The sequence below is a fragment of the Pimephales promelas genome, chromosome 5, assembly GCF_988280905.1.
Source record: "Pimephales promelas chromosome 5, fPimPro1.hap1.1, whole genome shotgun sequence".
In the NCBI taxonomy this organism is placed as follows: Eukaryota; Metazoa; Chordata; class Actinopteri; order Cypriniformes; family Leuciscidae; genus Pimephales; species Pimephales promelas.
The window spans coordinates 20696760-20710131 of record NC_142773.1 but is presented as its reverse complement, the minus strand read 5'-3'; the positions used below and the strand labels follow the sequence as shown (position 1 = coordinate 20710131).

Below are 13372 nucleotides of genomic sequence, written 5' to 3'. Positions count from 1 at the left end.
ATACGAGATTCTAAACCTCAAAGAAATGCTACAATCAAGACCTCGGAGCAGAAATGAGGGAGAAATACCCAGAAACTTAACGTTCGCAGTAAAAGGAACTTTCCATGCCATTAATGCTTTGATAACACACCATGTCTCCTTACATTAATAATAATGATGTCTAGTGCGTTGGCTGTGATGTAGGCTATAAACCTACCAACGTCCATTGCCATGTTTTTTGGATTGACTTATTGCGATAGGCAATTTTTTTTGGAAAAATTTTGCGCAAATCTGTCATGGAAAGATGCCTAATGATGCCAAAATGAAAGAGTTTTGGTGTGAATCTTTAGACCCTTTCATTTACTGGTAAATTACCGTTAAGAGATCATCCATGAACAGGATCTTTTTAAAAACACTGGTAACCAGTTCTGGCTGCATTTCCCTGCATGATAAGTTAACATTACCAGTAAATGAGTGGTATGACGCAGTGTGTGAACAAAGAACAGGATCAGTAGTATGAGCACCTACAAGGTCTGGTGGCCATCTTACCATTAAAAAGATGCCTGTGTTTACCTTGAGTCGCTCGGGTAATTTTACGGTAATTTACCAGGATTGCTGTGTGAAAGGGGCTCTTGATAAAGAAAATGACTAAAATGCTAGCTCACATTTTAGGACATATTTTGACATTTTTAAGGCATTTATGGTCTATATAGATGCATGAACATCATTTACGATGTTTATATAGATGCAAGAGTGCAGTTTGTGTGACAGCTGAATCTCAGCAAATCAGAGCAGTTGTTCTGTTTGCATGTTGTGACTCCGCCCCCTATGGATTTTTATTTGGAACTGGATGCTTATTTACTCTTATAAGCTTATTTACTTATTTAGAGTGTGACGGTTTTTCTTTTTTTGCCTTGATCCTTCAGTGATATCGTGAAATTGGTGGAAGTGTCCAATGATGGAGGTCCACTCGGTATCCACGTGGTGCCCTTCAGCGGACGAGACCGCAGGTAACGCTCGCCAAAGCCCAATTTCAAATCAATAAATGGGCCAAAAGTCAAATAAAATAGTACTTAACACAATATTTTTTTGCGGATGAAACTCAACCACTGATAAATCTTGTTCATATTTTTGTCGGATGTTTCCCTGAACGGTTAAAATAGTTCGCGTGTGGAATAGTATATCAGTACATTTAATATTTCATGTGTTTTTTGTTTTTTTTTTGTTACTGGCATATTCAGAGCCCGTGCTTTAGTTCACTTTAAAGTCTTTATTCTGCATCACCTAAATTCACCTTGTATGTGTTCTGAGTGACCCTTGTTTGATTTGAGTTGACTAAATGTTTGCGTGACTCTAAAGAATCATTGAGTCCTCTGCAGAGAGTCCAGAAGAGATCGAGTATCTAAACAGCATCTGTACGACGTGAGCGGTCAAAAGGCAAACTAATCTAGCTAAAAGCAGCTTTATATCTCTGTGATCTACATCTATCTTCTTCAGGCGGCGAGCTGCAGCAACACAACACGGAGTTGTAAAGATGAAGAGCGTTATTTATCTTGAGGAATTAGCTTTCGTTCAGAAGTGCTTTATGATGCTGCATTAGTTTCAAGTTCTTTCAATTCGATATCAATCAAATTAATGTTTCATTTCAAATGGATGACGCTTATGACTAAATGAATAATAAATCTTAGGCTCCCAGGCATATATCAAGTGTGTGTGTGTGTGTGCTGTAGGACGTTGGGTCTGCTGGTGAAGCGATTGGAGCGTGGAGGAAAGGCTGATATCCAAGGTTTGTTTCAGGAGAATGACTGCATCGTTCGGATCAACAACGGAGACCTGCGGAATGTCCGCTTTGATCAGTAAGACTCTGATATGTGAACAGAGTGCTTTGTCACTTTAACTCCTTACTCTTTCTCTTCTACTTCCATTATAATGCTTCTCTGTAGGCCTGCCGCTATTATTGATTAATCATCTGATTGTGGTCAGTCAAAACCACAGATGATTTTCTACTTACCACTTCATTCCTTCTTTCCCTCCATCTTTTCACCTCTCTATCCATGCATTCATCTTGCATCCATCGCTTGATCCATCCATCCGTTCATTCATCTTTCTATCCATATATATGTCTATCTCTTTTTTTTTTGGTTAATTCATCTATTCATCCATCTTTTTATTTGTTTATCCATTCATGTCTTTATTTATTCATCCATCTGTCCATCCATCTATCTCTTTATTCATTATCCTCATGTTTATCCGTTCTTCTGTTCATCCATCCATCTATCTGTCTAACCTTTATTTGTTCATCCATCCATCCATCTGTTCCTTTTATCTATTTATTTGTTCATTTTCCCTCTGTCTGTCTATCTATCCAGCCATCCACCCCACCCATTGTTGTCTCCTTTTCTCTGATGTTAAAGGGATAGTTCACCCAAAAATATAAATTCTATCATTTACTCACCCTCGAATTGTTCCCAACCTGTATGTATTTCTTTCTTCTGCTGAACACGAAAGAAGATAATTTCAAGATTGTCGGACCCCATTGAAATTGATAGGATTTTTTTCCCCATACCATGGAAGTCAATGGGACCCATCAACTGTTTGTGTGTCCATATTATTATTCTTTTATCTTCGTCAGAAGAAAGTAATTCATACAGGTTTGGAACAACTTGAGGGTCAGTAAATGATGACAGAGTTTTAATTTAGGTGAACTATCCCTTTAAGTGAGAGTGAGCGCTATATTTTCTTTTTAGCTGTATGTCTGGTGTTGCATTAAAACCCATCCACTCACACATAAATGTACAATTACACAAGTTTAATTTAATTCAAAAAACGTAGTAATTTGTAATAATTTTAATTCCTTAACCTAAATGTTTGTGTTTTTGTACGTTCTCAGAGCTCAGAACATGTTTCGTCAGGCAATGCGTTCTCCCGTCATCCTGTTCCACGTGGTTCCATGCCCCATGAGATCCCAGTATGAGCAGATATCCTATAATGAGAACAACCCCAGAGCGAACATTGACCTTTCTGGACGTTTCAGCCCAGATTCCCTCGCCAATGATCTGGTCGACAATGCTGGACTGGATCACGCCGCTCACCGATTGGCACAGCACAGGCCACACCCACCCAATAACCATTTGGACACTAGCTCTCCCCTCCATCATTCTGTTGGTTCATCAGGGAAACCTCCATCAGGTCATGCCTCCTCTCCCCAAAGAGGCTTAAGCCCCACCCCTACATCCGGCTTCACTAAGAAGGTTGGGCGGAAACTCGGAATCCAGCTTAGAAAAGGTATCAGTAAAAACTCCCTGTTGGCTATATCACCTGATAAACAAAACTCTTATGCTGGTCGTTTAATCAAATTTATCCCAAATATTAATATTTGCTGAAAAGATGCTCAAAATGAAGGTGATTATTGTTGGAGACAATTAAATCATTAAATAAGCATTAAAAATATATTTAACAATTTGAATATAAGTAATTGTACTAAATTAACTTGAAAAATCCCTATGAATATATATATATATATGCATGATATATTTTATTGCAAGTTAGTTTTTCTTACCTTTTTTACTAAATTATGTCGTTTTAAAATATGGTTTATGCCCTGTTTATGGTTAAGGATGTGCTAAGGAATCCAAATTTCTATTCTTGAGCGTATTTCCGATCCTGCAGAGTCTGCTCAGCTGGGAGAATGTTGCTCTGTTATCTGCAAACAGCTCCTTCCTGTTTGTGTGTGTGTGTGTGTGTGTGTGTCTCTGCTGTAAAGGTGTGGGATGTGAAATGATTGACAACAGTTGGCACAAGTCTTGGCACCTGTGTGTGGACAGGTGGCCCAGCGGGTGCACGGGGTGGCGGCAGGGTTACGGAACAGCGGTGCAGGGAGCGTTGCTAGGCAGCGCTTCATGTCAGTGTGATGTGTTTCCATATGGCTGCCTGATTCTCTCAGTGTTTTATTGGACCCAAGTCACACACACCGGAAATCTTGCAGTGTTCTTTGTGTAAAGTGTGTCTGAACTCCACTTTCTCTCTCTCTCTCGCTCTCTCATGCTCAGATGGTATTGGCTTAGCCGTCTCTCAATGGCTCCAATTTCTGCACCTTGGAAGATTCCTGTTGAGTCAATAGGTCACGATCTTGTTGCTATTTAGACCTCCTATAGTCAGGTTGCTTCTGTTCTTGCCTTGTAGTCTCCATCAACAGGCTGTGGCTCAGTATTTTCTAATAGCTACAAGCTTCTGATGTTGCTCACACTCAGACACAAATCTGACACAGAGAGCACTGAGCAGACTCAAAAATGGGGTCGTTAAAAACTAGTGAGCTAAAAAACTGCAGTCCTTTCACATGTACTTTTAGTATTTTAAGTACAGAACTGATGCTGTCAGAATTGTTGTGTTTCAGATCGTTACAGATTGATAGTGTCAACTTTCCAAACATAGAGTTGATGCATTAAAAGAGTTTTCTAAACACTTTTTTGTATATAATATTGAATAAATAAATAAATAAATAGATATTGTTTTTGCACCAGAAATGTTCTCTCTTCCTGTCAACCTATTTACTAATTAATTAGGACTGCTCCCAACTCAAGATTTTTCTAGTAATCAGTCATTAAGCCATTAGTCGACTAATTGCACGTCTATATTAATTTAATTACTTAAATATATATGGGGGGTGGCGGGTTGTTACTAAACTATAAGTCGTCTTTCATATAGGCTTAATATATAGCATTGTGCACACGTAAAGCTTGCCGCAGAGCACTGGTTTCTGAAAAAGCAGCAAGGAAGATATTTTTATTATTTATTAATAAGCTAGTATTTTCTGAGTCTGTGTCGGCTGCAAGGAATGAAGTTGTCATCTTCACAGTTCAGTGGATGCCTTTAGAGAGAAATGCAGCTTTCGTATGGATTATATAATAAGAGTATTTGAATTGCTTTGTTTAAAAAATAGACATTTCAAGCTTTCTATAGACATATTTCTCATGTCTGTGAGGGCGCGTAGCCTATTTATGCTGAGTTTCGATTCATTTTTGTGATGCTCTCCAGTGTGTAACGCTTATTTTGATTGTAAAAGGACTCATGTAAAAGTAGATAGTTTACAGTTTCAAATGTATCTGTATGGCCAAAAATGACAGTATTTTAAGTTGTTTTCACTGTTATCTGGGCAAAAATGCAGGTTATTTGCTTTACTTTTTATTACTATGCTTTAGCTTCCACACTCCGCTCAAACACTAGGATACATTTATCTAAGTTAACCTTAGAGCGAACGGCCAAGTAAACTTGCTACTACTTGCATGTTTCAAATGATAAGCCATATTTAGGATGACAAAATTTACGTTTCATTTATTTCTTTTTAAGCATTTATTATTCTTATTATTTCCATTATTATTATTTGTTTATCTTTATAGTTGTTGTTGCCTTACCGGAAAGTGACACCATACCAGTAAGCGTGTGTTATACTTCATTGGATCTGTGGACGACTATACAAGCCATTTAATAGAGCTTTAAAGGATTAGTTCACTTTTGAAAAAACTTTTGCTGATAATTTACTCACCCCCATGTCATCCAAGATGTCCATGTCTTTCTTTCCTCAGTCGAAAAGAAATTTAGGTTTTTGATGAAAACATTCCAGGATTTTTCTCCATATAATGGACTTTAATGGGAACCGGATGGTTCAGGTCCAAAAGATAGTGTTAATAACAGTTTCAGATGCAGCTTCAAATGTCTTTAAACGACACCAGACGATGAATAAGGGTCTTATCATGCGAAATGATCGGTTATTTCAATGCTTATTCCAAAAATGTAACTTTTCTAAGGACAAATGCTAGCCTTTCTCCATTCTGTGAGGCGCGTTTGCAACGTCACGTAATACGTAATTACGTTCAAAAGGTCACGGGCGACGTAGCCAGAAGTACAGAGTCAGAGTGTTTACAAGTTGAACGCATAGGTTGAACGTGAAAACTAACTCAAACGGCGTTTACAAAAAAGGAATTAAATGGTAAAACAACGACGTCGGGCGATTTTGATTCTGTACTTCCGGCTACGTCGCCCGTGACCTTTTGAACGTAATTACGTATTACGTGACGTTACAAACGCGCCTCACAGAATAGAGATAGGCTAGCATTTGTCCTTAGAAAAGTAACGTTTTTGGAAAAAGCTTTGAAATAACCGATCGTTTCGCATGATAAGACCCTTATTCATCGTCTGATATCGTTTAAAGACATTTGAAGCTGCATCTGAAACTGTTATTAACACTATCTTTTGGACCTGAACCATCCGGTTCCCATTGAAGTCCATTATATGGAGAAAAATCCTGGAATGTTTTCATCAAAAACCTTAATTTCTTTTCGACTGAGGAAAGAAAGACATGGACATCTTGGATGACATGGGGGTGAGTAAATTATCAGCAAAAGTTTTTTCAAAAGTGAACTAATCCTTTAATCTTACAAGCGCTTGTTTCTCTGAATGAAATGGATAGTTGTGTATGTCTTTAGGTTTTGGTTGTCTTTCAATTGTGTTCTCTGTGTCTGACAGGGCCTGAAGGTCTCGGGTTCAGCATCACATCAAGAGACGTCCCTCTTGGAGGCTCCGCCCCTATTTACGTGAAGAACATTCTCCCAAGAGGTGCTGCCATACAGGACGGGCGACTGAAAGCAGGCGATAGATTGCTAGAGGTGAAGAATATATTAATAAAATGAGTTTTTATGATGACTAAAAAGTCTGAATATGGAGTGACTTATCAAATGATCAATTGATTTTGTGGTTGGCACAGGTCAATGGGGTGGATCTTAATGGGCGTTGTCAGGAGGAGGTGGTGTCTCTGTTGAGGGCGACGCCCATGGGCGGGACTGTGAGTCTTCTGGTACTGAGACAGGAAGACTCCTTTCTACCCAGAGAGATGGTGAGGATCTGTCTCTGTGTGCGTTTGAGTGACAGTTATGAGATGTGTGAAGTCCTCCTGCTAATGTCTTCATAAAACTGTCCATCACTATCGCACAGGATCTCCGACATATAACCACACTTCTTTCACAAGTAATGTGTTTGAGTCGAGGTTACTAAAATTTAGCAATTTCACATTTTCTTTGCACACCATTTCTATTTGCATTTCAATAAACTCTATAAAGAGGACTATTTATTATTTCTCTTGCTTATTTTATTTCAGTTGATTTTCACCCACTATTTGCGGTTTTAGTTTTTTCCTTTTCAGTGTTTAGTTTCTGTTTAACATTACATTTTGACTGTTTCAAAAACATCTACATTGTCCACTCTTAATTTAAGAAGGGTCAATTCAGGTAAATTGGGTCACTTTTCACGTTCATATTAAAGACAAAAAGCCAATTTAACTGAATTCACCCTCCAGTTTGAGTGATCTTTAAGACCCATCTTTGTTTGCAATGTGTGCATGTATTTGTTTCTAAGCATTCATGGGTTTTCAGTTGCAGTTTTACCATAGTCCTCTCCTTCCTCGCTCTCTTTAGAACACAGAACCAGCGATGCAGAACACAAGAGAATGGGTAAGAACTGCACACACATTTTCACACACTCACACTTCTCTACATCTGTACATGGCCAGGTTTTTCACTTATGCAGGAACTGTTAACAGCTGTTGTCACTAAGGTACATACTTGTGTCTCTGAGGCTCTTTAACACTCCTGATTCAGTCCAGCGCAATTTCTTTAAGGGACAGTTCACCCAAAATTGAAAATTCATGTACTCACTCTCATGTTGTTCCAAAACTTTTGATTTCTCATGTTTTTTTCACCAATTGGTTTTGGGTATCGTTTAAATTTTAACAATGTCGATTCTGCTTATCGATTCCAATTCTTATCGATTCCGGATTTTAATTCCAATAAGGTGACTAAATGTTTTCATTTTCAAAAATTCATGGGTGAACTATCTCTTTAATCTGACTCACTTTGTCTCTATGTATCCTAATCTGTTTGTATGTCTGTCTCTCTGGTGTATTTACATTTACATTTATTCATTTAGCTGACACTTTTATCCAAAGCGACTTACAATTGCTATATATGTCAGAGGTCACACACCTCTGGAGCAACTAGGGGTTAAGTGTCTTGCTCGGGGATACATTGGTGTCTCTCAGTGGATTCGAACCCGGGTCTCTCACACCAAAGGCACGTGCCTTATCCACTGTACCACCAGCACTATTAAAGGGATACTCCACTTTTTTTGGAAATAGGCTCATTTTACAACTCCCCCAGAGTTAAACTGTTGAGTTTTAACTTTTTTGAATCCATTCAGCCGATCTCCGGTTCTGGCTACCACTTTTAGCATAGCTTAGCATACATCATTGAAGTGAACAAGACCATTAGCATTTCTCCCAAAAAAATGACCAAAGTGTTTCGATATTTTTCCTATAGCCTAGAAAATCGCAACTTTACATTTTCCGTCTGTCTTAGTGCACGATGTAACTATAGAAGAGTCAAGTTTTAAATAGGAAAAATATCGAAACACTTTGGTAATTTTTTTGGGTGAAATGCTAATGGTCTTGTGCACTTCAATGATGTATGCTAAGCTATGCTAAAAGTGGTAGCGCCAGAACCCGGAGATCGGCTGAATGGATTCAAAAAAAGGTGAAACTCATCAGTTTAACTCGGGGGGGAGTTGTAAAATGAGCCTATTTCCAAAAAAAGTGGAGTATCCCTTTAATAGACAGATCATGCTGTGATCTCAAATGAAAATTCAGTCAGTAATTACTCACCCTCATGTTGTTCCAACTCCATAAGACTTCCGTTCATCTTCGGAACACAAATTAAGATATTTTTGATGAAATCTTAGAGCTGACTCACTCCTTCATAAGCTGTAAGGTAATTGCATCTGCCGGCCCAGAAAAGTTCGTCCTGAAATCACGTCTGAGGCCCAAACGAAAGAAAATGAATAGTTTAATGAAGTATTCGCGAAAAAAATATTCTCATCGCTTGATGAACTTAAAGTTGAGCCACTGTAGTCACTCAGACTATTTTAAAGATGTCTTTACTAACTTTTCTGGGCTGGCAAATGCAATTACCTTACAGCCTATGAAGGAGTGTGCCAGCTCTCAGATCTCATAAAAATATTTTAATTGGTGTTCCCAAGATGAATGAAAGTCTTACGGACTTGAAACAACATGAGGGTGAGCAATTACTGACAGAATTTATTTTTGGGGGAACTAACCCTTTAAATTCAAATCACATGTTGTCTGTATAGAGCTGCAGCTGTTCCGCTTAAGAAACAATGTCAGTGTGAAAGCTCATCCGCCTTTCTCTCCTTTTTGTCTGTTTTTCTCTTTCTGTCACTCTCACCGCTGTTTGTGCATTAACCCCTCAAGGCTGATAAGATCCGTTTTAGCAGTGCCGGTCCAGAGAGCAGGAGAGAACTAAATGAAAGCCATCCATTTCCTTCTGAACACAAGTGTGTGTGTGTGTGTGTCAGGGGTTGTTACATTAAAGTGAAGGTGATTAAAGCTCAATAAAGATAGACTTTCTAGAGCAGTCACTCAGTAGATGGTTGTTAAAACCGTCACATCTCTCGCTCTCTCTCTCCCACACATACACTCACACACTGGCAGCCGCTAACATGAGGGAGTCACTGGAGAGGTCAGGAGAGCATCAGACGTAATGGGTTTATTATCTATGTGTCTGAATCAGAGAGCAGAGGTTTGGCGGACATCATTTCTCAAGAAGGCTTGCCTCCCGCCTAGTTTACATAAGCTAAATTTCCTTCAAAAGCAGGTGAAAGTGGCAGTTATGCAGAGATCTATGGTGTTTATTAAAGTCTATTACTCGCTGCAAACAGAAACGTGCCATCCTGTCATGTTTTAAATGGATAATTCGTTCAAAAATGCCCATTCTGCCAATGCTATTATTTACTTGCTTCATGTGAGACTCAAAATAAATATTCTACTGTGAGACACAAAATGTGTGACTTTTTTCCAATGAGACTTCGTGATGATTTCTGCTTTTGTGTTCCACTGTGGAAAGAAATGGGTTTGGAATGACCCGAGGGGGAGAAAATGTCTTAAAAAATAGTCTCAGGACAACCTTTCTTTCCAAGCTGTCCTTGTTCCCCTGTTTTTGACCAAAGACCAATGCTTTTAAATGGCTGTTTCATCTTCAAAACTACAGATGACAATTACAGTTGTGTGTCTCTCTCTCTATCTCTCTCTCTGTAGAAGGTAGAAGAGGAAGAGCTGGTCTTAACCCCAGATGGGACGCGGGAGTTCCTGACATTGGAAGTGCCTCTGAGTGATTCTGGCTCGGCTGGATTAGGGGTCAGTGTCAAGGGTAACAGGTCAAAGGAGAGCCACGCTGACCTGGGCATCTTCGTCAAGTCTATTATCAATGGAGGAGCAGCATGTAAGGTTAGATGTATACACAATATTTTATTTTTTTTAGCAGATCAATCGAAATCTGTTTTTTTTTTTTTTTTTTTCATGATCTTTGCGGTACTTTTGGGGTGGGGAGGGGTTTATTAAATAATTAATTTTAAATCATGTTTTTAATATTATATATTTGTTTATTATTGTTTTCCATCACGAAAAACTTAAGTCCTTCAAGTTTGGGGTCTGTTTTTGAAGCAAGTCTCCTCAAATCATTTGGTCAAACATGCTGTAAAACCAGTAATATGGTAAAATATGATTACAATTTTAAATATTCTTCTGGACACATGTAATTTTCTTTTTAAAAATATTTTAAAATATTACTTACTTATTTCTGATTCCTATTCCAGAGCTGAATTTTCAGCATCATGATTCTTTGAATAGAGTTCAAAAGAACAGTATTTATTTAAAATAATATTCTTTTGTAATGTCTTCACTTTAGCTTTTGATCAATTTAATGCATCCTTTTTTTAAACTTGCCGACCCCAAAGTTTTGAACTTATTTTATTAATGTTTTTAATATTGTTATATAAATTGTTACTTGTTAGTGTTCATTGTCTTATTTGTTATTAGTAGCTCAGTATACATTTTAAATGTCTTGAATTGTGTATGAATGGTCTTCATAATCTCGTTCTCTGGTGTAGGACGGAAGGCTGCGAGTCAACGATCAGCTAATCGCAGTCAATGGGGAGTCGTTGTTAGGGAAGACAAACCAGGACGCCATGGAAACGCTGCGCAAGTCCATGTCAACCGAGGGCAACAAGCGAGGGATGATTCAGCTGATCGTGGCTAGAAGAATCAACAAACGCCTCGAGGTAAAGAGAAGAAGAGTCAAGCCGAGGAGATCCTGAAAGCTTTGATCATTGTTCATGCGAATGTCAATGTGTGAATGCATGGTGCTTAATGTATTACTTATGTAAATGACATTCATTAGTGTTTTGGGTTGAAATAAAATGTTAATAAATATTTTCAACTTGACCTGGTTCAGAATACAAAAGCTCACAGTATCTCAGATCTCTCTCTCTCTGTTGATCATATTTTGTCATGGCTCACATTTGAAATCCTCCAGTTTTGCAGACACAGTTTCAGCACAGTTTCATTTCAACTTCAGCACACACACACATTAAGGCTGTCCGCATGCTGTTTTCTTTTTCTTTTCTTTTTTTAAAATTTTCTCCAGAGAACGCCTGATCCGTTTAAAGAGAAGGTAATCAGGTCACTGCATTTCTCAAGTCTGTCCACAAGGACCTTGTAGATGTAATTTTTGTAATTCTGAAGGGGAAACTACGATGGTCTCTTGCTGTTTTCTGTCACTGGGTTGTTATAAATTGTTCGGCTGATGGTAATTGTCTTACCCAGAGCAGAATCATAAATGCACAAGATTTTCCCATTTTGTCAAGTGTTCCGTGTCTGCGTCTGAACAAGTCAGAGGTCTTGAGCCCAGCGGAGCTGATTCTGACCGCTCTGTCACCACAACACAAACCACAGTAGCCAATTACATCTATGAGAAGATAAATCTATAATATAGGTTGTGTGCTTTAATTGAATCATGATGTTCCTCATGTTCTTTTGGATTCTGTCAGGGTGAGAGCCGATGCAGTCCCCGGGGGTTAGAGCGGACCCTGAGCCCATCTCCTGACGACCACGAGCGACGGATCTCGCACTCGCTATACGGAATTGAGGGGCTTGATGACAACCTGAGGCCGCAAGCCAGCACAAATAACCGTAAAATGAGTGAGTAACACTTAAAAGTCCAAGTGTGCAATTTCTGGCCAGCTGAAAAGTGCCTAGAACTCTCTAAAATGTCTAAATATTTATATTTTTTTAAACGTTTATTTATTTCAAAAGACCTACATATTTAGTAATATATATATATATAAATATATATTAGGGCTGTCATATATATATATATATAAATATATATTAGGGCTGCGTTATTAACGGCGTTAACGCAAACCCATTTTAAAGGCTTAAATTTTTTTTACCGTGCGATTAATGGTCTTTTTGGCCTAGCAAACTTTGTAGTTTTCTTTCACATGCTTTTGCAACAGGACGTAGCATGTGTGGCGCTGTGCTATGAAACCCATTCATATCAATGGCTTGCGCCGCACGAGGACGTTTTGTTGCTTCGCTGACCAAAGCACAAGTGGATCTAGCTAGACCGGAAAAAAAAACAACAGGCACACCGCACACACACGTTTGGGCTTGCGAGCCAGCCAAATAGTAGGTTAACGTTACGTTTTGAGTGGATGACGAGCGTGAGACGCCGAAATGGATGCCAATAAGATTCTAAATGGAAAGTTTACTTTTAAAAAGTTGCCAAATGGTTCCATTGACAAGACCAAAGTGATCTGTGTGTTTTGTCGTTGTGAACTGAGGTATCATCATCGCAGCACGTCCAGTCTGAAATACCGCTTGATGATGGCCACTTTTCCATGTTGATAAGAGCATTAAAATGAGAAAGAAATAATGGGACAAAATCAAGAAATCAAGAGACATTTAGAATAGATAAAAATGTGCGATTAATTGTGATTAATCGCGAGTTAACTATGACATTAATGCGATTAATCGCGATTAAATATTTTAATAGTTTGACAGCACTAATATATATATATATATATATATATATATATATATATATAGTAGCCAACTATCTGCAGTCAATAGCTACAGACCTCCAAACTTCTGGGTTTCATGGAATGGGTTTCCATGGCCGAGCTGCTGCATCCAAGCCTTGCATCATACAGTGCAATGCAAAGCGTTAGATGCAGTGGTGTAAAGCATGAATGAACATGACCATGCACCAGTGCACAAAGCAAGGTCCATACAGACATGGATGAGGAGTTTGATGTGGAGGAACTTGACTGGCCTGCACAGAGTCCTGACCTCCCCCCGATAGAACACCTTTGGGATGAATGAGAGCGGAGACTGCGAGCCATGCCTTCTCGTACAACTTCAGTGTCTGACTTCACAAATGCGCTTCTTGAAGAATGGTCAAAAATTCCCATACAGTTTGTGAAAAGCCTTCCC

The 13372-nt window shown here is 38.7% G+C and overlaps 1 protein-coding gene across 3 annotated transcripts in view; it reads left to right on the top strand.

Moving 5' to 3' along the window:
- pard3ab (par-3 family cell polarity regulator alpha, b) overlaps positions 1–13372 on the top strand; it is an 86433-nt gene that overhangs the window by 34718 nt on the left and 38343 nt on the right. For 2 of the 3 annotated variants that reach the window (XM_089131109.1, XM_039694821.2), the window contains exons 7-15: positions 906–989; positions 1710–1835; positions 2870–3264; positions 6502–6641; positions 6740–6868; positions 7446–7481; positions 10136–10324; positions 10987–11157; positions 11926–12076. In XM_089131109.1, coding sequence (XP_088987235.1) covers positions 906–989; positions 1710–1835; positions 2870–3264; positions 6502–6641; positions 6740–6868; positions 7446–7481; positions 10136–10324; positions 10987–11157; positions 11926–12076 — 1421 coding nt within the window. The remainder of the gene's footprint in view (positions 1–905; positions 990–1709; positions 1836–2869; positions 3265–6501; positions 6642–6739; positions 6869–7445; positions 7482–10135; positions 10325–10986; positions 11158–11925; positions 12077–13372) is intronic. The other variant, XM_089131108.1, reaches the window with a different exon arrangement.